General features: G+C 39.9%; 3 protein-coding genes across 5 annotated transcripts; all 3 read right to left on the bottom strand.

Moving 5' to 3' along the window:
- Positions 1-80: 80 nt before the first annotated feature.
- On the bottom strand, positions 81-12,594 carry usp40 (ubiquitin specific peptidase 40). Of its 2 annotated transcripts, none has more exons than XM_078277132.1 (31): positions 11,864-12,594; positions 11,680-11,747; positions 11,475-11,588; positions 10,267-10,431; positions 9,976-10,122; positions 9,573-9,716; positions 9,310-9,438; positions 8,956-9,072; positions 8,755-8,862; positions 8,406-8,606; positions 8,113-8,251; positions 7,441-7,522; positions 7,059-7,230; positions 6,881-6,965; positions 6,721-6,791; positions 6,193-6,608; positions 5,961-6,114; positions 5,787-5,847; positions 5,496-5,549; positions 5,194-5,282; positions 4,933-5,019; positions 4,807-4,843; positions 4,541-4,605; positions 4,104-4,178; positions 3,771-4,007; positions 3,258-3,376; positions 3,066-3,131; positions 2,706-2,916; positions 2,258-2,353; positions 2,080-2,174; positions 81-1,791 (listed from the first exon to the last, which is right to left on the bottom strand). In XM_078277132.1, exons 1-31 carry the CDS (start codon positions 12,051-12,053, stop codon positions 1,683-1,685), a joined length of 3,903 nt encoding a protein of 1,300 aa, XP_078133258.1. In that variant the 5' UTR covers positions 12,054-12,594; the 3' UTR covers positions 81-1,682. The 2 variants fall into 2 exon arrangements, with proteins under 2 accessions (XP_078133258.1, XP_078133259.1); XM_078277133.1 differs by having other exon boundaries at positions 8,113-8,248.
- A 1,067-nt stretch (positions 12,595-13,661) lies between these two features.
- On the bottom strand, positions 13,662-20,986 carry LOC144535485 (thrombospondin-type laminin G domain and EAR repeat-containing protein-like). 2 transcript variants are annotated; one of them, XM_078277991.1, is made up of 13 exons: positions 20,593-20,986; positions 19,078-19,301; positions 18,128-18,495; positions 17,623-17,713; positions 17,353-17,509; positions 17,084-17,215; positions 16,925-16,995; positions 16,195-16,353; positions 15,882-16,083; positions 15,526-15,758; positions 14,616-14,794; positions 14,380-14,481; positions 13,662-14,166 (listed from the first exon to the last, which is right to left on the bottom strand). In XM_078277991.1, the coding sequence occupies exons 1-13, from the start codon at positions 20,675-20,677 to the stop codon at positions 14,013-14,015; spliced, it is 2,157 nt and encodes a 718-aa protein (XP_078134117.1). In that variant the 5' UTR covers positions 20,678-20,986; the 3' UTR covers positions 13,662-14,012. The 2 variants fall into 2 exon arrangements, with proteins under 2 accessions (XP_078134117.1, XP_078134118.1); XM_078277992.1 differs by having other exon boundaries at positions 17,084-17,212.
- Positions 20,987-23,130: 2,144 nt separating this feature from the next.
- sumo3a (small ubiquitin like modifier 3a) lies at positions 23,131-26,877 on the bottom strand. The gene is made up of 4 exons (XM_078277531.1): positions 26,727-26,877; positions 25,677-25,805; positions 25,419-25,490; positions 23,131-25,165 (listed from the first exon to the last, which is right to left on the bottom strand). Exons 1-4 carry the CDS (start codon positions 26,745-26,747, stop codon positions 25,103-25,105), a joined length of 285 nt encoding a protein of 94 aa, XP_078133657.1. The 5' UTR covers positions 26,748-26,877; the 3' UTR covers positions 23,131-25,102.
- Between the last annotated feature and the right edge of the window lie 80 nt (positions 26,878-26,957).

Below are 26,957 nucleotides of genomic sequence, written 5' to 3'. Positions count from 1 at the left end.
TAAAGCCATGCCGCTAGAACGGCTAGGAAGCTGTTAGTTTTATACCTAACAGTGGTCAGCTTCAGCCTAGTTTACATGACTGACAGTTACAACTGTATACCTTTATTGTTGATAAAATATTGCCTGCAGAAACAATTTTACAAATACAAACAGATGTCCACTGTCATATACAGGAGAGCGTTCCTTATCAATAACACTAAAGATGTAATCAATAACACTAGTAAATGACACAAAAGGAAATTTCACTATTGCTAAGTGTATTGTCAAAAACAATGTACTGCTTGCAAATTCTTTGCACTGTTTAAGGCCAGATTTATACATGAAACAAAACCTGCAAGCAGCATAAAAATTTTATAACAAATTCAGATTTCCCCTTAATCAAAAAAAAAAGCATCACAATTTACAGGAACAAAATTATTTTGTAACCTTTTTCAAATAAATTATCAATAAGAACGCTTTATACTTCCCTGAAGTTCACATATAGTGCATGCAAATGAAAAATGAAATGTTCCACAATGAAAACTCATGGAGCAACTCATGGATCTTTACTTTTACATAATCAAGAAACATGGTGGCAGAAAGGATTGAATGTTTTACAGTATATTTCTGAAGCAGCTGTGAGCAGCAAATTCATCTGGCATCATAGATGGTTACATAACAATGATGTTTGACTGATGATAGATTTTGGGGAAAGCTAAGACAGTATGCTTTGATTTTCTCTAAAGGGGGTTATGTCCAATAGTTTTAAGGAAGGAAATGCTCGTCAGAGTTAATATGTAATGTCACACCTTAAGTGGAAAATGCTAAGAGCCAAATTATAGCATTACTGAAATACTTTAAACTGTAGTTGACTAACAGAGCAGGGCAGCAGAGGTAGAGTAAGAGAGGTAGAGAGTGAGGTAGGAAAGGGCAGAGCAGCACCAAGGCTGCTCCACATTAAGGCCTCTCTCTCCTCTCCTTTATCAACCTAAAACAAGCCCATGAACCAGATAAACTTTGTTGTTCTCGCCGCACAGTGACAGGTTTATCATAAAAATGAGCATCACTTAAAACACCTTAGATATCCTACTATAGTGGCTTGTTGTACAGGACAACTTATTAAACAAAGTCAAAATGTTAAAGCCACTGGCTGGTGGCCACAAGTATGTTCTTCACCCTGATTGCTATAGTTTATACAAAACAGTAATGAGAAAGAAACGTCAGTAAGTGCCGGCCTGTAATAACAAGAAATTTAAGTAGAAACTGTTTTTTCTGGGCTCATACTTTCAGTATAAGGTTACAAATTAGCTACTTATCCAGGCAGGTCACACTGTCTTCAAACAAGTCTCAGAAAAAAGGAGAAAAAAAAAAAACAAGCATTATGCATAATGATGAAATAAAGGGCATGCGGTGGTTGTAATTTAAAAACATTGTAGAGAGGAAGCAAGACAAACATGTTAAAAAGATATAAACGCAAATACAGTTAGTCGTTACAAAACAGCAAATCAAATTGCCAACATGAACGTCCTTCTCTTTCTGTCAACAAAAGAGTCCGCTTTTAGTCAGTTTTGAAAGATGAGGAAATAAATGGCACAAGACTGACGTCAAGTGGATTGTCCTAATCGCATCATGGCACCTGTGTATGTGTGCTATGTGGTTTTAAGGTAGTTCTGATTTGTCCACGCACCCATGGGATCAGGGTGCTATCTGAATACCCCAACGTTGATTGACAGTGCTACCTCTGGTTTCCTGGATTTGGTCGGTCCAGTCTTCTTCTGTGGTCCAACACCATCAGGGCCTGCAGCCTCCCCTCTGAAAAGAAGCAAAGGTTAAAATCAAAAAGGGATCTTGGATAAAAGTTGCATAACATGAAGCATCATTTAAACTACCGGTAAATGACACCGTGCTGTGGGATTACAGCTACATAATCACTGTAATCACAAGATTTCCAAATAATAACTGCCATAAAATGTCAGATCTTTTCTCTGTACTCTGCAGTCAGTTCAAACATTAACATCTATAAAGCCATGATCACACTTGTTACACCAAGTAGCAAGCATTTTCCCTGCAGCTGCATGTGTCAAAGTAAAGAAGTCCCACCCTTTCCTCCGCTGCTCTGCCTGCTCTCTGAGCCTCTGCTGGCCCCGTTCATCCTCCAGGGTGAGGAAGTCCCTGTTGTTGTCAATCAAAAGATTCTGGGAAAAATATCAAGAATGGTTTCAGTGTTTCTCAAACAAATCAGAATCATTTTTAAAAACAAGCAGGGTTTTACCAATACCTTGATGCCGATTGTGTCGCCATCTTTGAGGTGAAATGGTGCTCCCAGTAGGGATTCCGCCTTTCTCTTCTTTTTCTTTTTGGAAACCTGCTGACTCTGAAAGTAAAATACATATGACATATTATTTACTGATAATGTGACAATGAATTAGCAACACATACAAGAATACTGAGATTTTGGGATCCTTTTTTTTCTTATGAAATAAAAATCCCACACGTTCCTGATAAAATGATGAATTGAATGATCAAGGTTGACTCTCCTATTGTTAGCCACTCTTTGCTACATTACATGCAGTCAATATTTAGTTCCAATGTTCTTCCCAAACTGTCTATCAAGGTCTACCATTTCCTCAACTTTCTCAACAACTTGTGTATTGAGCAAGAAACTGCTAGTATACATATAGATTTCCACAAATGCCTAAAACAGGTTCCTTTTCAAGAAATCTTACCCAGCTTGAGATTTCCTCCCAGGTGTGTTTGTCTGGCTGGTGTTTGGCCAACAGCAGAGAGTCAGGGGAGAGGCCGTAGTGTGCAGCCAGACAAGTGCGTAGAGAGCGAGGAGAAGAGTCACGGGTTGCATCCCAAACCAGCTCCTCTGGAGGGTAGTAACACCTCTCCCCTGGTACTCCCATTTTAACATTCAGCATCACATCTTTAGAACTTAGGAACAGAAGGACATAAAGAAATTAGCTAACTTTCAAATAAGGGAAATGCATATATTGGAAAAGTAGGGTCTTTTCTTATATCATGGAGGGACGCTACATAACATTATGTATAAAGCAGAAAACTGGTGGCAGCTCAAACTTTACCCAAGATCTTCTTCTTTTAGTAGCTGTTGCACACAAAGGTCTGTGCCACTGGTCAGCTTTAATTTTCTAATCAGGAGGAAACCAAAACGTGGGTCAAAACAACTGCATGTATCAATAATAAATAGAAACTGGCGGTCATCACATTACACATATACAGTAGGAATAAATGCTGTGACAGGAAAGTGTTCATACTTGAGAGTGAGCTGTTGTCCTCTGAGGATACGTGCCAGCCTCCGTCCCTCAAGCTGCCACACACGCATGAACGCAGTGGTCGGCACACACACATCCTGAAGGGCAGGCAGCGTCAACACCTGATACAGAAGTGGACAATAAAGTAGAGCAGGAGGAGCATCTTTAAACATTTGGTTAGAAAAAATCCCATGCACATCACCTGAATTCTAAGTCTTCTATAAAAGAAAAGACATTTCCTTTACATGTGTTTAATTTGAGTTTGCCTCCTAAAAGTATATGGTTCCCCACAGCCTGCAAAATGTAAATACAAATATTTATCTCCTGGTCTCATAATTAACTGGTAAGACTGGAAATGGGCAGTTCTCTGGGTCCTAAGTATTGAAGCACTAGAATCCAAGAGGATTCATTTGGGGTGTTTCAGGATTACCTCACCAGTACGAATGATCATCAACTCCTGCTTTTTGATTTACACATAACCTTCATACTACCTTAAATACTACCTTCATACGCTACCTGAATCTTGAGATCCTCCAGCGTGGCTTCATCTGATATCTCCACCTGTCCTGCATTTCTCAGCTCTGCTATGTTGCTGGCACCCAGAGGAGGGGAGTGACCGTGCGTTTTGCCTGCAGTCACAACCTCCAGCATTTGCTCCTCAGTGAGGCCGTTGTCAGTGTGATTAAAATCCATGGAAAGTGCTGAGTTATTTCTGGGATCCAGATACAGCCACACAGATAACTTGAGAAAACCCTGACAGAAAAAAAAATAGACAACAAAGGCTAAAGAGAAAGGTAAAGTTTTCGCTTATAATGAATCTCGAGACAAAAATCAAAAAATGTAAAGTACCTTCGGAGGAAGTTGTCCTTCTGTGACGACTAATGTCTCTCCATTGTTTATCTTCAGCTCTGACAGAGAAGCATCCTGAGGATAAAAGTTTTTTTTTTTTTTTTTTTTTTATAAATGGGACAGTTTGTATAATTCTTTGTCAAATATATGGCAGAAAGTTGGTCAAATTATTTCAAACACTACTCAACATTTTTGTGTCATGTGGGTGGGTTTTGAATTCTAATACACATCTGTTTTTGGTTATATACAAGTTTTCATTCACAGTTTAGTATTTTGTAAGCTTTCAGACAATATTCTCTCTATGAATTTTGCGTGGTGCTAAATATCATTAACAATATAAGTGAAAACATACACCCAATAAGCAGGGTAAAAGGAGCAAAAAAACAACAACAAAAATGTATTTCGGTATGACGTGCACACCACAGTCAGCCACTCACCTCATCCATAATTGGCTCTCCAACCTCCTCGCACCAATCAAGCCTCCTTAGGTGCCAACAGGTGCCTGCAAACACACATTTAAATGACATTTACAACCAGATATTTTATCACAAGTACTACAGTAAAACATCTACGTTAATAACAGTCTCAAAAAAGCAGAGATAATCTTGGTGAACAGCAACACTCAATGCACAAATATTAAGTCACAGTACATGCAAGTTACATACAGTACAATAGGAAATCAAAAAATAAAAACTACTTTTACCATCAAGTCCAACAGCATCCAGCATTTCCTTTAGACACTGTAATTAACAAAAGATAATGGTTTTTAAAAAGTACACATACATGTAACACGCACATAATGAATGTTTTACAGATTAAGTTTCCTCACCTCTTTGACAGTACATGTTTTCTCCACAATGATGTCCATCTCCATGCCAGCAGAGGGCTCTGTGCCCACAGAGAAGTGCAAGAAAAGCTGCAAAGCAAAGAGAAACTCTCACAGACAACATTAATCAAGCATTTTAAACGCTCGTAACTCTTCCGTCTTAATTTGTTTCTAAATGTAGGATAGGATAGGTTTATTGTGACATTCATCTGTTGCAGCTGCAGGTACAAAGGATTTATTGAAGATTTTAAATAAAAGACGCACCTGTGATGCCTTGGGGGTATTTCCCGGACAGAGATTCAGTGTGGTCATGAGTCGCACCCCTGCATCGCGAACACTCAACTCCTCACACACTGTCAGATAAACCAGGGTAAGACAGCACAAGTGCACTTAGTAAATGTGTTCTAAGTTCAAAGAGGAGGAGTACCTTTTAAACATTTTATGGAGGAGGGGGGGGGGGGTGTAAAGGAATTCCTATCTTAATATTTTGTTAAAATGAGGGGAATTTCCAGCTCTTAGTTATCTGCACCAATAAAATCCCCCTCAGGTAACAAATGACACAGTACCTGGAGGAAGGAGTTTCCCTATGCAGTCCGCCTGTCTCAGACAGTACTGTGCACCTGGTCAGTGAGACAAAAAACAGCTGATTTAGGGATGTATAAATAAAAATATAAAAAACAACACAAATACACATGCTGCACAGTAGCCAAGATAAAAAAAAAAAAAAAAAAGATTCAGAGAGTAGAAACGGGGGAGGTCCCGAACCAGTTTTCATGGTCAACCATGGGCATATTATACTTTGAGATCTCAACGCTGGTAAAATTCTGATCCTTTGGTGTCAACCCTGAACATCTTGCCTGGGGGTTGCTCCTGTAGTTGCAGCTCATCCATGGCCCTCTGTTTCACCTCACTCAGCAGCTGACAGAGAGAGATACATAAAAACAACTAAATTACTTTTAGAAAGAACAAAGTGATGCTTAAATGGAAAGACAAAGAGGACAACCAGACAGAGCAGCATAAAGATTACCGACCATACTTCCTGTAGCTGGAACCTTGATCTTCCTCCTCTCCTCTTTTTCTTTATCCCCTTCTACTCCTCCTCCGTGTGGTGAAAACTCCACCTGGAGCCAGCGGCAGTCAGACGGTGTAGTCACAGTGACAACGTCTCCATTTAGAGTGAACACGCTAAGCGAAGTTGAGAAGACACTAGTAAAACACACACCTAAAGAAAACAACACACACACACACTGCGGAGGATTGTACCTGCTGTCGAAGGACTGTGGCTCCAGCACCAACAGCGCGTCTCCGTCTTTCAGCGACAGCTCCTTGAGCGTCCGTTGCATGTCATCTGGGGGGAACACCCTCCATCCACTTGCTCCTCCTCCCTCCCCTGCCCCCTGCTCTCCTCTCTTTCCTCCCTTATGCTCCTGGCACAGCAGACTCTCCTCAGGCTCCCCAAGTGCCTCCCTCACCTCCCCAAGAGTCGCAGCACCTGCAAACCCTCGGGCCTCCCTTTTAAGCCCTGGCCCCCCATTTTCAAAACCTCCTCTTGCCTCCTCACATTTCACCCCATCCTCCTCCTCCTCCTCCTGATCCCCATCTTCCCCCAAAAAGGGACGGACTACATTCAGCAGGACTGGCTCCCACTCTGCTCCAGTTAGGACAGTCGCACCACGCACCTGAAGAGATAAAAAAAACTGTTTACAAGTCGGCCATTTGGGATTCTGTCAAGTGAGCATGGTTAGACTTAATAAAAACCTAATGTGATTAACGAGAATGTGTTGTACTCACCTCTCTGCCGTTCCACACAAACAGTTCAGAGTTTGTACAAATGCCTGCACTGTACAGGGAGACGCTGTCATCTGCAAAAAGAACCACAACCAGAATGTAGTTACTAAATTTGTAAAATGTCTTCTATCCTCTTGAGGTACTTTGCATTGAAGTGTCTCACCTGTAACCGTATTGTAGAGGTGTAGACCTGCAGGAAGACTCCTGGCTACAGTCAGAGCCATATCTCCTTCCCAGAGTTCTTGCATCTATTTAAACAGATGCACCAAAAGCTGCTTATTTCTATCATTCCTTTTAGCGTTTTAAAACACAACAACTAGCGTTTCTGTAAACAAAGTTACCTGGTAAATAGCTAATCGAAGATCTCCCACAGTCTTTCTACGGTCAAAACTCAGAGTGGTGCTTCCGTTCTGCTCTTTGCTGATTGGTTGCAGGGCTCCATTTTCTAGCCTAAAAGAGGGTGCCAGGTGTAGACGCAGCTCGACTGTGTTATTAGTGGCTTCAAACTCCTCGCTGCAACAGAAACAATGTTGACTGATATTAATAATTTATGTAAGAAAACTATTTTCATATAACTCTCTTCTTGTGAGTGTTGATCCTCACCGATTTAGGAATTTTAGCTACCACTGAAATGTCACACTCGTAAGTCAGAATCTACTAAACAGCTATAACCAGCTAAAGTGGCCGGTGATGATAGTGTAATATGGGTGTTTGTTTCTGTACCGCATTTTCTGCACTTTGACATTCTCCTCCTGAGCCATCTGGATGAGGTTAAGAGGAACTTTATATTTGGGATTGTTCAGAGCTGCAAATGTAGAAACACAAAACACATCTTAATAGATACATATTAGTCATCTAATGCAGGGGTCTTCAACGTTTTTTAAGCCAAGGACCCCTTAACTTAAAGAGAGATGGAGCAGGGACCCCCTACTACATGTTCTGTATAAAATGAAGTTGCATAACAAACTGGGTCTACAATAACATGCAGGGCAGCCTAAAGTCTTTATACATACCTTTTTTGCATAGAATACTAAGCTATTAAAAAAGCCTAATAATTGTTGGCATGGTTTATAAATAATGTTTTAATGTTTAAAACATACATGTGGTACTTGGGATTAAATGTATCTGTGGATTGAATTAGTGACCATCTAGGCCAGTAAGCAGTGGGGATTTATATTATCTTATAATATGTTGGATTCATGTTCAGACTTTTTAGTTCTGAAAAAACTTTCCAAAATTAAAAATAATTTAGAGGCCCCCTGCATTGATTCTGAGGACCCCTGATCTAATGACTTCATCTTCTGTGTAACTGACTGACTCTATCTATCTATCTATCTATCTATCTATCTATCTATCTATCTATCTATAAATAAATAAAAACATGGTGTCCATTACCTTCACTGGGTCTGTGCAGCTGTGTTTTTCTGTAGAACAGCATGTAAGCGCTCTCTTTGCCCTGGAACTGCTTCTCTATGTCAGACTCCCTGATGGAGGTCACTGTGGAGTCGTTAAAATCAAACCAGTGGCTACCCTGCTGACAGATAGGAAGAAACACCGTGATAAACAGGCATTAAAGGCATCACAAGATGCCCACCAGGAACCTAGATGAAAAAGAATTAAGTAGGTGTATTTTTATGTAATTTTAGACCCTGAATTCTTGCTAAGAAATGTGAATGTTGCTCTAAAACCTTTTGTTCAGGCTCCGGCTTCTGGTCTAGTCCTGGCTGTGTGTCAGCAGCTCCGGGGTCTGAAGGTGTTGAAGGATCAGAGTTAGTGGCCTGCTCTGCTGAGCCGACGGGGTCATTCACAGGGCTTGGCGGGTTTGCCTTCACTGCCACTCGAGTACCATTGGACACCAACATGAAAACATCACTGTGGGACTGCAGGAACTACACCGGAAGAGAAAAATCAAAGAAACAACAATTAGTTTAAGACATACATTTTGCAATGAGCCCTAAAAGGACACCAGCAATCATTAAAGATTAAAAAATATACTGTATATTAAAACATCATAAAAAACAAAGAGACCAAAAATACCTTTCCTATGGGTCCATAGTGTTTTCTGAACTTTTTGCTCCAGGATGAACCAATCTTATCCATGAGTTTCTGTCCCAGCTGGTCCAACAGGACACTCTTTGATGGCTCCTAGTGGACGGGATACAAACGGCACCTACTTAAGTAACCAACTGACTCAACAAAGAAAAATCTATGAACTACTGTCACTTGCTGTCACTATACCTGGGTAATAATAGCAGTGATGACAGACAAAGGGTCATCTTCTTGTAGTTTTGGCTCACATATTTGCTTGACCTCCTCTTTGACTTTCTTCTGAGTCTTGGGTTTGTGTTCCTCCTCCTAACAAAACACAGTGGAGATGCCTTTCCTAATGCCCACATTCAAAAGTTTGCAGATTGTGATAAACTACATTGCTGATAGTAATGCACTTCCAAAAAATCTGCCAATCTAAGTATTAGCAGTTAGCTGTTTTTAACAGTAGTTTTATGGGGAATGAGCAATTAATCATTAGCCAGTCCTGACATATAATGTTTTCAAAGTAAGTACAGCTAATGACTGCTTCTATCTATCTCTCACCGGCGGCTCCCAATGGCCAAGCTGGTCAATGTCCCTGATATAAACATGGTAATGGCCACCATAGCAGCCACCCTTATGGATGATCACAGAGAACAGCTCGTAGGAGTAATCAGAGTCGTCTCCATCGGCCTGTAAGGGAGGAACACATAGTAGTGAACTTATCAAGACATCTTAGTGTATCAAATCACAACAACCAAGAGAAGTTATGTGAAATGTGCCTGATCTAAAAAGAAGGTAGATCCGTATTCCAATATGTCAGGTACCTCTTCGCAAAATGGCCGTAGGTTGATGGTTAAGGGAAAACAGTAGCGTCCCGTCTCCTTGTATCGCTCACATTTGGCAAAGTCAAAGCTGAATCTCAGCAAAGACATGGTCATGAATGGAGGAAGCTTCTTCAGCTTGGCAGACTGTATAATTAACAAAATAAGTAAAATACAGTGAGAAACAGCAAGAAATGCAATTTTTTTAATGTAAACAAGAAAAACAAATGTTGATACAAAGTAGAAGTTTTTAACATCAGTTGAAATGCTCCTTCCTACTCAATTGTTTAATATAAGGCTTATTCAAAAGGGGAAACGGAGGAAAAAGAAGAATTTTAACATCTCTTAAGTACTGTACTGTATTATAACATGTTATTTTGTTGACAGTCTGAAAGCTGGCACTGACCTTGGCAGCAGTGACCAGCCTGTCACACTGTGCACAGCGGTACAGGTTATTGCCCTCAAACAACTCTTCCTCCACAAACATTTTCCACAAAGCCTCCTCCAGGCTAGACACGCCACAAACACACACCGTCAGGTCCAGGAAGTCCTCCTAAAGAAGACACAAAGAACACAACTGGTTATTTAGTCATCTTTGTCTTAGCATTTAGTAATGATGAGACTTAATAGACAGACTATAACTTCATAAAACGAAGCTGCGTCAGAGAGACAGAAAAACCTGTACACATGGACACACCTGTCTCTGGCTGACGTTGCCACACTCCTTGCAGACGATGCTGTTGACAATGGTCCCATGATACAGCTGGTGGATAAATGTACTGCCAGTGGTGCCCACAAGAGAGTGCTCCAATGCACTGAACAGAATCCTGTTCAGCTCCTGCACATCATGCTGATTTGTTCCCTGAGAGAGGAACAAACAGAAAAAGGATCAAATTAGGGACAGAAAGACATCCACTGTGTCCCAGTTCTATCCTATGAACTAATGGTATACAGTACATACTATATATACTTTTCATAGTATATTGTGTTTATATTATTATTGAAGAAAGCCTTGTACTTCAGTTTAAAACAAAAAGGAAATTATACAAGACTTGCACAGGTGAATCAATCAAACAAAGCAAAATGGTTCCCCGCTTTCGTTTTCTCACTGTTAGCAGCTTGCTAAAATCTTTGAGCAATGCATTCTGGACAATAGACTCCATCAACAGATCACTCATATTACAAGTGGATTTAGAATGCATATTGACTTTACTGACTGATTATACTTAGCTCTGTCACTTTATAATTATGAATACACTATACATTTTTTAAAACCTCTCTAAAATTGGTATGTAGTAACAGATTTGGACACAACATGATACTCTTTACTTTAAGCCCAACATTTACACACAGCAAATATTTTAAATTCTCTCTTATGGGCATAGTCACTCCCACCACTTCCCGTGTGTGTGTGTGTGTGTGTGTGTGTGTGTGTATATATATATATATATATATAGAGAGATATAGAGAGAGAGAGAGAGAGAGAGAGAGAGAGAGAGAGAGATTTTGGATATCGTAATATGTGTTGTCTTTTCCTGGTTTTAAAGGCTGCATTACAGTAAAGTGATGTAATTTTCTGAACTTACCAGACTGTTCTAGCTGTTCTATTATTTGCCTTTACCAACTTAGTTAGTATTCACATTACTGGTAATTATGTATCAAAAATGTCCTTGTGTAAATATTTGGTGAAAGAACCAATAGTCAACTCAACAATATTGTCCCAATATTGATATACTGTAGTATTTGGTCAAAAATATTGTGATATTTGATTTTATCCATATTGCGAAGCCCTATTCAGCATGCGTTTCCTGGTATAACTGGAAGGTAAATCAATCACTGAAATGAGAAGTGTAACCTGAGCCTCTTTCTTTCTCCTTCCCACTGACTAAGATAATGGACACAGACCTCGCTGCTGTTCCAGCCAAAGCTGTTGGTGAGGTCAGCGGTGGAGGCGCTCTGCTGGTCCACCAGCAGCAGACTGGCAAACAGTCTCTGTAGCTCCAGTGGGATCACTCTGACCTGAGGAAAAGAAAGAAAACTAATTACACGTCACAAATACATACAAACATTACATCTGTGGTCAAAGTTACAGGCACTTTGCAACACTTACTTTGGCCCCTGGTTTCTCTTTGTCTTCTAGGCATCCTAATTCACCTGGCCCTAAACTGAACAGCTCCTCTGTAAAGACACCAAACAATGAATAAGTAAATAGAAAATAAATCAATAGCTGCCCTCTAGTTGTCTACTGCGCCCGTGTACCTCAATCTCATCCCACAAGGAATGTGATGCCTTACCTCTGAACTCTGGGGTGAACAGCAAAGTCTGGAGCAGAGAGTTGAGGTAGCAGGTCCCCCCCTGGTTCTTGATGCCGCACAGATTGCTTCTTCCTCGGGGTGGAGGTGGCTCGTCTCCCCCCTTTGCAACTCTCCCCCTAAAGGAAGTCGAAGAGAGGCCTTCCTCCTCCTCGAAAAGATTCCCAAACATGCTGTTTGAGTGATTTAATCCGTTTTCTCTGAGTTTTGCTGGGGCTCTTCCTAGTAGTTAATCATGTGCTAGCAATCTGATATGCACTCTTGCTATCTCATCTTGGTTTTGCCGAGTTCTCTGTTGACACTGGCCGGGCTGACTCTGAAATAAGAAGACTTCACGGGGCTAAACATAGCGACAATTACCGGATGTGTCATATATGCGTTGGGCTCGAGGTTATGTTGTTTAGCTAGCTTAACACGATAACAAAGGGAAATCAATTGCAGTCCTAACCCGTCCGACACCGATGAGCAGCTTGACAGCTCAGCAAAAATGAAAAAGAAATCAGGCTGTCGGTAACGGTAACGCTCAGTCACTACGACTGGAAAAATAGCGTCTTCTTACCGAAACTCTAACGACTGAATTGTTACACAATGTAGCTTCTGACACTGGCTCTTTTCCCCTCTGTCTGTCTTAAAACAGATAGCAAACGAAACGTAAATAAAAGTACCGTCGTTGAACAGTAGGCAGCCATGTTTCTTCCTGGCGGAAAATGGAAAGGTGCATTATGGTTCTTGTAGTATCACACTTAATATAACTGATGATATTTTCATTACTTGGCCAATGCGTATAAACATATGAAGTGTGGTTTATTGCAATTGTAATGATTTACTGTGTATGATAAAACAATATGTTTATAGCTATATTTTCTTTTCACAGCAACAAGAAGCTAAACAAATTACATTTCCGACAAGTCTAGTCTTGAAGTTATGGTGCTTGTAGTTTCCTAGAACAAACATGTTTGACGTTTGTTAGAGGTTGGCAGTTATGTGCCCCAGGGTGCAATGCCATGTGTGTAAGTTTGCATACCAATCAACGACCTCACCAAGATTTTTAATCAGCCACGAAATTACTTGTAACAAAAACGTGTGTACTTTTAATCCTGCAGGGTATGTTTGCCACCCACCCTTGTTGGCGCCCTACAAGCTCTAAATGAACATAGCTGAAGGTTAGCCAATGCATAAACAACTCTTGTCTTGCAAGTAAACATATAAAGTCTGCTTTATTGTAATGTCAATATAATTCTAACATAATTATATATATAATTTTTGTAATAGGTAACAATCTGTCCAGTTTTTAAGAGAACATACATTTCAGTTAACAAAATGTTAAATATCATTCATATTAAATGTTTTTACAGAACTCTCACAGAGGCTGGCTTGAGCTATTTACATTTCTTTCAGACAATGCAAACAAGTATACAGATCTATTCTCATAACTTGTGCTCGTGACATTTCTGTTAAAATGAGGTAGGCTACATTAGTCGTTAACCTATCACTGATGTTTAATGTTGTGGGGTAACCCCACAAAAAATCTCAGAAATGTTCTTATTACTTTATATTTGTTCTCATTTTATTAATATATTTAACTTGTAAATTATATACTTTTTATCTCCCTACATGATGGTCTAAACAAAGTTTCAAACCTTAGAATATTCTACGTTGTAATTCTTGTGGAGAAAACCTAAATCCTTTTAACAAATGTCAATTTAATAAAAATAGTTCTTGCCTAAAACTGTCATATTTAATTACTCTAAGAAATATCAGAATAATTCTTCAAAACCCACCATGTGCAATTTCTGTTTAATTGTAGAATGTAAAATCCTCCTCAGGTTGTTAAACCCCCAAATTCCCAGAAACAAAAACAATATTAAGGTCATGGTCAGGGTTACTACGGCCCTGACTGTAAGTTGAGAACAAGCACAGTTGTAAAGGCACATTTACTTAAACACACTCACACATTTCAAATAGTATTGCAACCATGTTCTGACATGCAGTCTATGGTTCTCACACAGGAACATACAGACACTTACAAAGAATGACAACATGTACACACACACACACACACACACACACACACACACACACACACACACACAAACAAAGCACAAAGCTACATGCACACTCTTTTTTTTGCCTAGTAGGTTTTCAGCTTAAACACTTTGGAGAGAGGTGCTTTGGCACTAGAATAGATCAGATATGATTCTCCTTTAGAGCTGAAAAACTCCCAGTCACTGCACCCAATCGTTGGGAGCCAATGTACAGGAACAAATCCTTCATATCCCTGCCACCTAAAAACAAACAGAGAAGAGGAATCAATTTAAGGCAATTTAATGCATTAAAGGCTCCAGACCCAAAATTAACTTGTCAAAAGTGCTCGTATGCTTTCACTAGTCTGCCTCACAGGAGGATAATAAATCTACATTACAACAACTAAGTTTGAGGGCAATCAGAATGGATGAATTATTTCACACTGGGAGGAGTGTTGTTGACAAGTTGAGTACCTGTAGAGAATGCTGTTGAGAGAGTAGGATTCCCCATTAAATGAGTTAGCGACAACCAAAAAATATTCCTCCCCGAGGCTGAAGAACTCCCAGTCCACTGCACTGGAGAGACACAAAGGTATGTGGTGATGACGAGAGGTTGAAATGGCAGCAAACAACACATTATTACACAGGAAGTCTTCTCATTGTCTGTCTGTATACATGCATCTGGCATACTGAAGTGTTTGCACATCTACCTGTAGGTGACAATATCCTGGAAGCGGACAAACAGCTGTCCAATCATGTCCAGTTCGTAGATGGTGGAGTTGATGTCATATCGACTTGGTCTGTTACCATGGAATCTGTGTCCATTGGCAACAACTAAGAAGACTCTACTGCCAATCTGAAACATTTCCCAGTCTGTGGCGCAGAATGTCTAGATTGACAAAGAGAGAAACCATCCAACGTTTTTACTTGAGTAACGTTACCTACTTCTTTGGCTATTGCTTGCTTGAACAAAGAGACAGAAAAGCTGAACGAGAAACAGCTAAGAAAGTAATACATGTCAAACAAATGCCAAAATTATATATTTCCACTCATTTCTGGATTATTTTAAATGATTAATTTGCAGATGCTCCAAGGTGTTCTTAACAAACCTAACATCCAGCTGTGGAGTTCCCCTAAATCATTTCCTCATGGTTTCTCATGTAACTATTAATGTGTCAACACTACCTCCTCAAATGTGGCTAAATTCAAATATACGATTCACTATCAGTTACATGTCAAAGCACAGCTATCGCTCAAGCAAATCATGGAAAACCGCACATTCTATTTTTGCACCCTGTCTTAAATGCATGGACACGCCCGTTCCTTGCTCCCCATCTCTCTTTCATTATCCTTTTATCTCTCCCCGTTTGTGTTCCCTTCCTTCTGTGCGTACAGACAAGATCTCATCTCAAAGATATACATCTCACCAGAGGAAATCAAAGCCCAGGTGGAGAGAAGATGAATCATGCAGCAAAATGCTACATTAAAGAGCTATTAAATCTAATTTACACCCACGCTCAAACACCTTCCAAATTTACCCTGGATTGGCTTAGAGTTTTTTCAGGCATTTTTTTAAAGGCCAATTCCCCATTTATTTGCCGTTTTATGTTCACCACATACCTTAATTGTCTGAAACACCTGGAAGCTTCCATTGACCCAAACGTAGATGACTGAATCTACAGAAGTGGTCACTCCATCAAAGGCATTTGCAACCACCAGGAAATGGTACGGTCCGACTGTGAAATACTCCCAGTCGTAGGCCCCTGAAGTCAGCAGCATCTGGTGAACCTCGAAAGACTTTGTTAACCTGTTCCATTTGTATATCACACTGTCTATAGTGTGATTTTTATCACCTGAAAGACAAACCAGAAAGAGAGAGAATGCAACACGTTAGTTTGATATTTTGTGAATGTCATGCCAGGATTTCTGGAGGTTAACAATAACAAGTAGTCATTTGATGGATATTTAGTTTTTACCTTGTCTGTGATTGGCCACAGCGAGATAGGTTTGTCGGTTGATGTTAAAGGCCTCCCAGTCCCGTGCACAGTGGGTCTGCAGAGTCTGGAACTGCACAAACCGTTTTCTTTTTTTGCTCCACTTGTAAATCACAGAATAGTCTGTCTCGGATTTTTTACGCTTGTCTGGTCCTCCTCCAGAGTTAGACACCACCAGAAATATCTAGATCAAAGTAACAAAACACAAGGAATATCAGCTCTCCGCACCACTTTGAGCAAGTGGATGCACATGCTCCATTCATACATAACCCATCTCTTCTTTTTTGTCATATACCTTTTTTCCTATGCTGAAGTGTCTCCAAGCCAGAGCTTCATATGTGCTGATATTCTGGTAGAGCTGGAAACCTGTGTGGCTCCACAGATAGACAGCAGAGCCAGAGGCTGACCTATGCGCCATAGCAGCCATCAGACCTAAGCCAGGTACCTGGAACACCTAAAGATTGGATGAAAAACAAAACAATGAAAAAAAGTACTTTTTGGACAGCTAATGTATGGATGAAGAAAATCACAAGATAAAAGTGAAAAATCAAGGCTGCACAAGATGTTTATGCTGAAAATCAAAAGTTGGATTGCAACACAGAAAAGCATCAACCACGACCAACTAAGATTGACCAGATTCAATTTGAGGACACCTTTCTACCTACAGAAACCTCAAATTGGAACAAAGGAACAAAGTGCTGTAGAACTGTTGTTCCCAAGCATTTTTTTCTTGTGACCCATTAATACAAAGCAATTTCTACTCATGGCCCCTTGTCACAGAATGTAGTATATCTTGTGTTTCATCAGACAAAAAAAACAAAATGAAAAAAAAAAAAAAAAAAAGACTGGAAAATACACCTAATATTCATCTTGTGACCCAATAGCTCTATCTCGTGACCCCTAGGTTGGTAACCCCTGTAACCCCCTAAAAAACACAAGACTTCCCTAAAGATGAAATATTTTCCCTCTCTTGAGCCTTTAGATACAACAAATATATGTTAATATTTTACAAAGTGGAAGGATACCTCTACATCATGTGTCTCTGAGCTGGTAGTGAGGACCTGGTGTTCCAACAAGTAGTCTAGTCGTTTATGATCTGAGTAAAAGGAGAGGCGAGAATTTTTTTAATGTTAAACTGAGTAAAAACTTGCTCATGAGCGGATGGTTGAATGTTGGATTCTCACCCTCTAGCACGGTGATCCACACTGTACCGTCGCAGAGGTAGAGGCCTTTGCTGAGCGGATTGAACCACATCTGGCCTTGTAGCGGCTCTGAGCACGGCCGCTCCAACCCCACTGACACTCGCTCCTCTGCTTCTGACAGTTCATGATCCAAACACAAAGACAAGCAGACAAGCAAGGAGGCAAGGAAGCAAGGAAGCAAGAAAACATAAATGGCATGTCTTTTTCATCATACTGTATCAAATGTCTTGTAAAATGCGTCTGCAAGTTACCATAAGAAGTTACATGGTCATCTCCCTCCCTCCCCATGACAGGCAGGTCTGAGAGAAGCGGTGGTACTGACAGAACTGCTAGTTGGGGGTCGGAAGAGGGGCAGATGTGATGGGTGGCATCCAAACCTGGCACCAAAACCAGCTGTCGCAACAGACCCTGTACATGGGGCAGCAGATATGAAGGAAAAGATTGGACGGATTCAGAGAAAAAAATGTGTTTTAGCAGCTTATCGCTAATGAAAGTTAGTAATGATAAAATGTAAAGCTTACTGAATACAAGCCTTTCCATCTTCCCCTACTGCCAATGTGGAATCTCGATCCCTGAATGTTGAGGTCTGAGGGGAAAGGCCTGGAGGGAACACTGTTTGCCATAAAAAAAAAAAAAATTAAATAATTATTATTTCTAATAGCTGAGGCATGGTGTTTTTCTTCTATGAATGAACCTAAAGCATCTGTAATTAAAGTAGTCTATTCTGTGTGTAGGATTAAGACAGGAATAGTATTATATAGGCACCATATGGGAGCTGATATTCCTCTCCTCTGTGCGCCAGAGGGAGTTTCCACTAAAAAACATCTATCACATACTGTCAGGCCACTGTGATATGGCTGCGGGGCTTGAGCAGATTTGGAGCAGTGCCATTGCATTGTGGTGAAGGATCTACTATCCCTCAAGGGAATTCAGAGGCAACAGGAAGAGAGGATGGTGGGAGACAGACAGTGCACCCACCCAGTAAACAGAAAACAGAGAGAAGCAAGTAAGAAAATATGAACTTACATTTCCAGGGGTGAACTGCAGTCCACTGTGAGCCTGACATGATGACTACCAACGACTAAAACCAGAGTGTGCCACTGGTTGTCAGCCAGTCGGTCGCCTTGAAACACCCAACGCTCTACCACCCCTCTGTGACTTCTAAAAAGGAAGTGCAGACGTTTTCTCGAGAGCCTCAGTCCCAGGATGACCCGTCCACGTTCCTCATTATTCTTGACTCGCCTCTCCCTCTCTCCATGTTGCTCTTCTCCACTGACACCCCTCTCTTTATTGCTTTGCAAAATGGTCCCTTTATCCCTCTCCTTTTCCTTTTCCTCCACTCTTTTTTTCTCTACTTTTTTTGGCTCCATTAACGAAAAGATGTATTCATTTCTCTGAAAGGCAAATGGGGAGAACCATTCAGACACACTGTATTTGGCAGGGGTGAAAAGTAACAAAGTATATTTACTCAAGCACTGTACCTAAGTACAATTTTGAGCAACGATAAATTGATTATTCGAGAAAATAATCTGCAGATTAATCAATGATGAAAATAGTAAGTGGAAACCCTATACTTCCAGTTACATATTTTTTTATGTTTTTATATGTAATTATTTTTTTTATTCTTCTCCACTACATTTCAGAGGAAATTGTATTTTTCAAATCATTACATGTATTTAACAGTTATAGCTACTTGTTACTTTTCAGATTAAGAGTTTAAAAACTTTCAATGAGTTTATAAAGTACAGTGCATTGTTACACAGTATATAAGCTACCGCAAAATATACAAAATAGTTTTTAGATGATATTATTTCTATACTTTTACTTTTAACTATAATTTTGAATGCAGGACTTTTACTTGTAACAGTGTATTTTCTCACTCTGGTATGGGTACTTTCACTTAAATCAAAAATTGGAGTACTTCTTCCACAAGTGGTATTCAGTACTGGGTGTTTCTGACAAACGTGGATGCTCACCTTGGGGGCAATGCTACTGACTTTTAGTGTCAGAACAATGGAGAATTCTTTGGGGAAGAGGTTGCAGTTCACCAGCAGCTGGGAGGAAGGAAAGCTCATGGAGGTATGAGGGCTTAAGAAATGCACGCCCCTCACTCCTCCAGCCTGCTTCATGTGCACCCCTGGTACGAGTTTGGAGGTGTCCCTCTCGAGGACAAAAGACAGAAGATCCAGAGGGAGTAAATCTGCAGACAATAAGCAAATAAAGAGGTCAGGGAGGTTGTTTTACAGGTTGAGCCTATAAATTGCTATACTATAAACCAGCTGTTCCTAAGCTTGGGGTCGGGACCCCCAAAAGAGGTCACAAAATCAAATCTACAGGAACCTGAGATGATAAATGGAATAGCAAAGACTCAATCAAATGATCTACTACTCAAATTATGTTTCACTTAAGATTTTTCTTCAGGTTTCAAAAAGTGATTCATAGACATTGGTGGAATCAGAGTAAGTACATTTCCCTGAACTTACAGTAAGTGCAGTTTTGAGTTACGTGTACTTATTTTTTCATTCAAAATCTTTTAAATAAAAAGGATTGGTTTCACTTTGGGCTCTGGGTAATTGTGACAAACATTTCTCACCATTTTCTGTATTTTTACAAACCAAACAAGCGATTCATAGAGAAAATAGCAAGCAGATTAATCTATTTTAAATAATCGTTAGTTACAGTGCATATAAACAGCTGCTTACACAGTAACCACTTACTTAATCAGTAAAATAAGCTGATAAAATGACACATTGAGTACTTTTACCTTTAATACTTTAAGTAGGCCTACATTTTCCTGATTATACGTACAACATTTTCAATGCAGGGCTTTTTCTTGTAATGGAGTACTTTTACAGTGTGGTGGTATTAGTACCTTCACTTGAGTAAAGGCTCTGAACACTTCTTCTACCACTGGTCATAGGAAACAAAGTGGTCACAAGCAGACAAAGCTTTGTTTTAAGGGGACACACGTTGAAAAGGTTGGGAACAACTGCTATAAACTAATAAATCAATTAATGTCATAGCATGCTGGAGTCCCTGACCCCCTTTGGTGTGTGAGAAATAGCCCCAGGTGGCAGTGGAGCTACAGGAGGTTTTAGGAGGGGTTGTTATTTAAAAAAAAAGAGAATAATAGAAGATAATTGCTCTGAAATTGATGAGGCATCGGATAAACATGCACCATGCTCGTCCTGATATTCTGATGTATATTGTGGAATCCTAACAGCAGCATATGTCTGTACTTGGGTGTGGATATTAATTTAAGTTCATATTCTAGCAATACTGCACACACAAACACACCCACTGTACTATAAGCAGACATAGACAGTTGGAATTATCCAAAAGAATTTTAGCTGGAGGGGTTTCCCAGGTTTTTAGATGAACCCGTAAACCATCCCACTGAATAATCATTACCTGAACATCAGATGTGTTGAAGTGAGCTGAGGTAATAGAGAGGAAAGCTGAGGTTAAAATAGTATAAAACGGTACGATACCTGTGCAGCGTCTCCATGTGTCTGTGGTGGTGCCAATGACCCTTAACCCCAGGAGAAGGAAGTGCACAAATATGAGCGATGTCATCCCAAAAAGTCTGTTTGGTTTAGTTGGCAGCTGGTATGAATGTCTCCATATCGAAGGTTTTTCTCTGTGTTGCTCCTTTTGTCTCTATCTTAAGTGACAATACACATCAGACAACTGTGTGTTCTTCATATTGATCCAAGTGAGCCTTTTGAGATCCAAAGAAAAATGTCTAGCCAACAAACTTTCTTTAAAGTCATTAAAGGCTATACTGGCTACCTAAGATTCACAAATAGTAGAAAAAGAAACCCAGAGCATCTGTGCTTAGAGAAGAATCCATTCATCTGTGTGGAGAATCCTGCACCTGCAGCTCCTTTTAAACACCACAGACATGCAAATCACTAACCAGCCTGTCACTCATCCTCCCTCAACCGCCTCTGATGACACAGACCTGCCAGAGGGGTGAGCTGCTCCACTATGTGTGTGCATGCTTACTGTATATATGACACACGGACTGACTGACAGACAAGCAGAACATTTTAATGTAATAGTATGAAAACAATTCTGTCAAAAGACAAATTCCTGCATTAAATGAAAGGGGCCTCAGCAGACAAAATGTAATTAAAAGGCAAACTAAAAACAATGTGACCTTTGGTCCACTAATAATGGATAGTTGGGTATGAGCTGAGCTATTATCATATTAGCTGTTATCCCATAGTTTATTACCTGATAAACCGAGGTATGTGCATAAACCCAGCTATTAAAGTCTCAAGCCAGGATGTTTTCCTAAAAGATCTACAAATATTGCTTGAAGTCTCAGGACAGTGAAATTAGGCAAACAACACAATGGCAAAGTAGAAAGAGTGCATGGGTCAAATTAAATTAGCAAATAATAGATTTATTGTATTGTTTAACCTGATTGAATTGGGGTTTTATACATATTACTTATCTTTTATATTACTGTATACTTGTTGTACGTGTCCTTATTGCACCGTGGGTGGGAGAGAAACGTATTTTCAATTGTTCTGTATATCTGCCATATATTGCAGAATTGACAATAAAGTTGACTTGACTTGACTAGTAAATCGTAGCAATTTGACTCTTAAATACAGAGAGAGAGAGAGAGAGAGAGAGAGAGAGAGAGAAAGAGAGCGAGAGAGACGTCGGCATCTCGGCTTGTGTCGGAACTCTCTGAATCCTCTCATCCACCGACCGGCACATTTACAAGGCAAATGCACTCTGTCTCTCTTCTTCTCGCCCACATTAAGATCATAGACTGCACACAGATCAGGATACAAGATATCAACTCTTTCCCCTCTATCCATTCATTAATCTCGCTTCCTTCCAGGCAAGGCATGGAGTTTCAGAAGGACCTGTTTGGATGCAGAAAAGTAAATGTAGATTGTCCACTCATGCACATGCTTTTCCTTATTCCTGCTTTGACTCATCGACTGCTGCTATTAGTCTTATCAATGTTCCAGTTGTACTGAATAACCTAACCAGTCACTCAGTGTGTCAGATGAGATCTGAGGTTCTAAATCAGGCCGAATTATCATACATCAACATATCTTTTTATAGACTGTTGCATTCAATGTAGTGTTCCTTTGTCTCTCTAAGTGAAGTCTAAAGTTATTGGTTCAGGGACACTATGGAAATAAGTTATTTTAACTTTTGTTTAAATCCAGTGCCATTCTTCAATTCTATGCGGAACTCCTTTATTGCTTTTAGTAGTTACTTGTGTCTGCATGCCCATGTTTCATATCAGTTCAAATCTGTTTTCTGTGTGTGTTTTGGTGAATATTTTTAAGTGTGTTATATGGATGTTGTTTTATGACATAATTAAACCAAACCAGACAGAGACTATGACTATCATAGTTCACTGGCACCACCTAGCTGTTGATTTGGCCTCAATGGGAATTGAAACCCTGTCTTGTATAATGGACCACAAACCAACTATATATAATTCACTGACAGCCATGTGCTGACAAGTAACAAAATGTACAGTACAGCAGCCAGCAGTGAGACTAAATGGTTGCATTTAAAAAGGCTTCGTAGTTTAAAAAAAAGACATGTATTTTTATAGAAGCACATCAAGGGACAGTCATTTTAAGATAGTTTAGGCTATAAATGATGCGGCATCAGTTAGTTCTGTGTCCTTGTCCTATAAAATGACATAGTAATAATAATAACAGTAACAGATTCATTCATTTTTTTACCTGCTTAAACTTTGTGCTGTAAAGGAATGGAAGGAGCTTCCAGAGGATGTAGTGCAGGCTCCTTCAGTTAACTGTTGAAATAGATTGGATAAATTCTGGTCAACAAAGGATATTTTCTATTAATATAAAGTTGACTTGTGATTATTTGTCTTATAAACAAGTATATTATTATTATTAGTATTTTTTTGAAAGAAAGACTAAACATCCTATTCCCAGGGATGATTGTAAGCGTTAAAATTAACAATTTAGTTCTTTCATTTTTTTAATACACAAATATAAAATGATACATGCGACAGAAAATCTGAGTACCAAACTATATTTATTGTATACAGTAGTAAAAGACCACAAATAATGTACAAATCAGTAGAGAAACAAATAACATGACATGAAGTGGGCCCCGTTCTTCGTACATTACATGGCTTAGCTTGTATGTTAGCCAGCTCAAAAGATTTTTGTCCGGCTAACTCAGTTCTTCAAATGGAATTAGAAGGCTGTCTTGATAACTGCGCTCTTATTTTGTGAGACAGGAAAGCTAAAACCAGGATCGCTACTTGTGATTAGCTTGCGCAGAGGCACGTCCTCAAAGAGTGATCACACACAGATTTTGCTAATCTCTGTACCACACAGTTTTGTCACATGCTTGTTAATGGCTGTGTGAGGGATGAGAGTTGGGTAGAAATTTAATTTTATATTCATTGGGGCCCGAATGGACAGTAGCGAACATTTGAAACAGCAGATGGCAGTACAGTAAAAACTATTTTAAACATTTTTGTCAAATATTTAAATGTATTGGTTGATGTATTGGTTTTTAATTTATATAGCCAATTGCAACTGCAGCTCATGTTGCATCTTTAATCAATCAAGAATTAGTCTAAACAGGAGTTCATAGTACGCCAAACAAGTTACTTTTTAAAATTGCATTGGATTTATTTTGTTTTATGATTACTTAACTCAAACCCTGTTCAGTTCTGACAATACTAATCAATGAGTGCCTCTAAAGAAAGATGTAGCCCAATCTGAAAATTTAAATTGTGAAAACTGTTTTAACATGCTTTAACATGTTAATGCTAACCCAACTGAAAACTCCAAGCTTATGTTAGGCCATCAACTTAGTTATCTGCATACGAAGAATGGGGCCCTGTGGGTACAGAACACTTATCTCCCAAACTCTATTGGTTGGCCTCCCTGATCTCCTGATAACGCAACAAACTGCATGCATCCTTCTCTAAACTTTAAAATATTGGAGACACTTATCTCCACTTGGGATATATCTTCACTGTTGGCAAAAAGACAACCAGGAAGACACCAACCAACTCCAACCCAATGAGAAATTATATTTCCCTCCCCTTAATAGGAATTTGTCTGGATGAGCGAATAAAAGAACCTCTTAATAAGTAGAAGTCAAAGAGGAAGCAAATAACAATGAAACACAAACTCCCTTAAAATGAGACAGTTTTGACATGGCAGTTTGCTTTTAGAGTGATCAAAGTACATCAAATATGAAACAGAAGTTCGGTCTTTGGAGTATTGGTCCAAGCCCCACAACTTTTATCTAACATCCATTCTGATACTTCTGTACTGGAAAATCAACAAGCCCCCTGGGTGTTAATACTTAAAGAAGAAAAACAAAATACAAAAACATTGCAGAACTCTTTAGCAAAAGCACCTAAAATGCAAAGAATTAAAATACCTTTTTTGACAGAAGAGCGGGAGTCACGGTTCAGACAAAAAAACACATGAAAGCAAAGTGAAATGGAAGGCGGGTGTGTATTAAGTTCAGATAGTGCTTCCATTTCAAAACATTTTCATGCCCGCTGACTGTGACCCCGGGCACAAACTTGCAGAGCATCGCATTTGACCCCGATGGATGAAAACCGTGACAAACTACTGGATACTAAGCTTTCACTGGAGAGTGATTGAGAAGCACTGACAAACCAGGAACAGCTGTGACGTGCTGTTGGTCCAATCACAGCCTGCGGTACCAGGAGGAAATGTTGTCCTGATTGGCCAGCGGAGAGACTGTTGACACGCACAAAAGTTCAGTCCTGGCTGAGACAGTACATAAACAGCTGAGGAGCCCCCTCTCCCCATACAACTGACGAAAAACCATGACAGACAGCTTTAAACTGAAGAAATCATAATAATAATAATAATAATAATAATAATAATAATAATAATAATAATAGGCTGAGAGGAGCGATGGGGAGGGGAGGGACAGTGAAGGTGGCTGAGGGCGTGGTCTGAGAGTGGCCGTCAATGAGGTGGGGAGGGCTTAGCAGTGCCCGCCTGTCTGCTGCTGGAAAACATCTATGGTGTCTTCATCTTCCATCTCCAGCTGAAAGGAGCAGAGGGAAAGAGATTCCAGTTAGTGGATATAAACAATAATTGAACAGGTAAAACAATGCTGAGATGGAAATATAAAACTATGATTTCAAACTATTCAGAGAGGCCGAATATCTGAATTGTAGATTTAATGTTTAATATATATGTCTCCAATAGTGACAGGCTTCTCTAATGTGTTACCATCATGTAGAAAGATCATTTCTGCAACGTTTAAAGAGAATGGTGAATGGAGCAGAATATCTTACCTGTGCAGGTGTATCCGTCTCATTGATAGGCTGGCCATCAAACCTGAACCTGATCTGCCTTATTGCGAGACCCTGCAGGAGCGACAACAGACATGAGGATGAATTCATGTGTAAAGGACTTTTGGTACAGGAATAGCAAGGTGAAGTGTGCAACTAATGGGGCGGCTGACTGATGCGTTACAGCAAATCCAAAATAATGTATGTTTTTGGAGATGTTGGAGAGGACATTTTAAATCAGTAATTGGGCTTTCAGCTCACCTGTCGGTCACAGTACGCCTTCATTAGTTTGCTGAGCGGTGTGTGTCTTTTGATTTTGAACTGGACCACCGACCCATCTTGCCCTGCAACCTTAAGGTTGATGTGATCGTTCTCAGTCTTTACGCCCTCCTGCAGAGACAGTGTTTAACATCATGTAAATCAGCAGGTTACAAGTTAACAGAAATACCAAAGACATTACACTCAGGAGCTTACACGAGAGTCAACTACAAATAGATACACTACAAAAAAACAGCACTATTAGAGACGTATGTCAGTAACGTTACCAGACTGCAAGCTAATATAGCCTGAGACTTTAGAAGACATTTCACTAAGGGCAAACACGATGTGTGGTAAAGGAATATGGTTACACTGTTTCGTAGATATATTTTAACCAAAACAAACTTACATTGAGCAAAATAATGCAGGCAGCTAACTAGGTTACAATATTATGTTGCTTCAGTCACAGATGCTAACGTTAGCATGATTAGCTCATGGCTAGGTGGTTGGCTCGCCAGCCCTTTAAGACCGATTCTGAGTTTAGCTTCCGGCTAACGCTGCTAGCGGTTTTGTTTTGCTGTACTGAGGCAAAACAAGCACGGACACATTTAAAACAACAAGAACAGCATGGCTAAGTTACTTTAGGTTTTATTTGCGTACGTTACGTCACCTCCATTAGCGCTTATTTGTCGCTGCTGCAGTAGCGGCATTTGCGGCGTTGCGGACATAACGTGGTCTCGTTTCGACAAAGAAAAAAAAATCCGCAAATGACAATCAATGTGTAGTTGACATTTCTGCTCAAAATCTTTGTGATTTTAGATAGTAGGACAGAATATCTCATTTCCATCTATAGAGCCGTGTGTAAGCGCGTGTAAATGTAAATATTGATGTGCATTGTGCGGGTACTCATTCATTTGCGAAACAAACACTGCGCCGATTCAGAGAAACGTGCAAACCAGGCCATTTTAGATTGCACATCTGAGAAATGGTTTGGCAGGAGCTCGACTCAGCCATCACTAAAAATCTACAGCTCTTTAAACCTTTATATCTTACCTTTGGCTTTTCCTCTGACATCCTGGCTGTATTTCGTGTGCGGGGTTTCACAATAATCGGTTAATTGGGCTATATTTGTCTTTCTGCCGCCTTCTGTCCTCTCTTTTCCTCCGCTCTCGGGTACGCGCTTTGGATCGAAGTTACAAATCAACGATTGGATCTGAGAGGACCACGTGACTACTAAACCGCGGGAGCGCGGACACGGGAGCGCGCCCCTGTGCAAAATACTCG

This window comes from Sander vitreus, chromosome 20, assembly GCF_031162955.1.
Source record: "Sander vitreus isolate 19-12246 chromosome 20, sanVit1, whole genome shotgun sequence".
NCBI classification, from domain to species: domain Eukaryota; kingdom Metazoa; phylum Chordata; class Actinopteri; order Perciformes; family Percidae; genus Sander; species Sander vitreus.
Note: the sequence above shows the minus strand (reverse complement) of the source record. Positions and strands in the feature narration are given on the sequence as shown.

Excerpts from the sequence above, each read along its gene's own strand:
- usp40 (XM_078277132.1), bottom strand. The coding sequence starts at position 12,053 with ATGTTTGGGAATCTTTTCGAGGAGGAGGAAGGCCTCTCTTCGACTTCC. Across the intron at positions 8,863-8,955 it reads TCACTGCTATTATTACCCAG|GAGCCATCAAAGAGTGTCCT; the intron begins GTATAGTGACAG and ends CCCGTCCACTAG. Across the intron at positions 3,377-3,770 it reads TGGAGGATCTCAAGATTCAG|GTGTTGACGCTGCCTGCCCT; the intron begins GTAGCGTATGAA and ends CTTCTGTATCAG.
- LOC144535485 (XM_078277991.1), bottom strand. The coding sequence starts at position 20,677 with ATGACATCGCTCATATTTGTGCACTTCCTTCTCCTGGGGTTAAGGGTC. Across the intron at positions 19,302-20,592 it reads CACATGGAGACGCTGCACAG|ATTTACTCCCTCTGGATCTT; the intron begins GTATCGTACCGT and ends TATTGTCTGCAG. Across the intron at positions 14,167-14,379 it reads CTCAACAGCATTCTCTACAG|GTGGCAGGGATATGAAGGAT; the intron begins GTACTCAACTTG and ends GTTTGTTTTTAG.
- sumo3a (XM_078277531.1), bottom strand. The coding sequence starts at position 26,747 with ATGTCAGAGGAAAAGCCAAAG. Across the intron at positions 25,806-26,726 it reads TGTCAGAGGAAAAGCCAAAG|GAGGGCGTAAAGACTGAGAA; the intron begins GTAAGATATAAA and ends CTGTCTCTGCAG. Across the intron at positions 25,166-25,418 it reads AGACGGATACACCTGCACAG|CTGGAGATGGAAGATGAAGA; the intron begins GTAAGATATTCT and ends TGCTCCTTTCAG.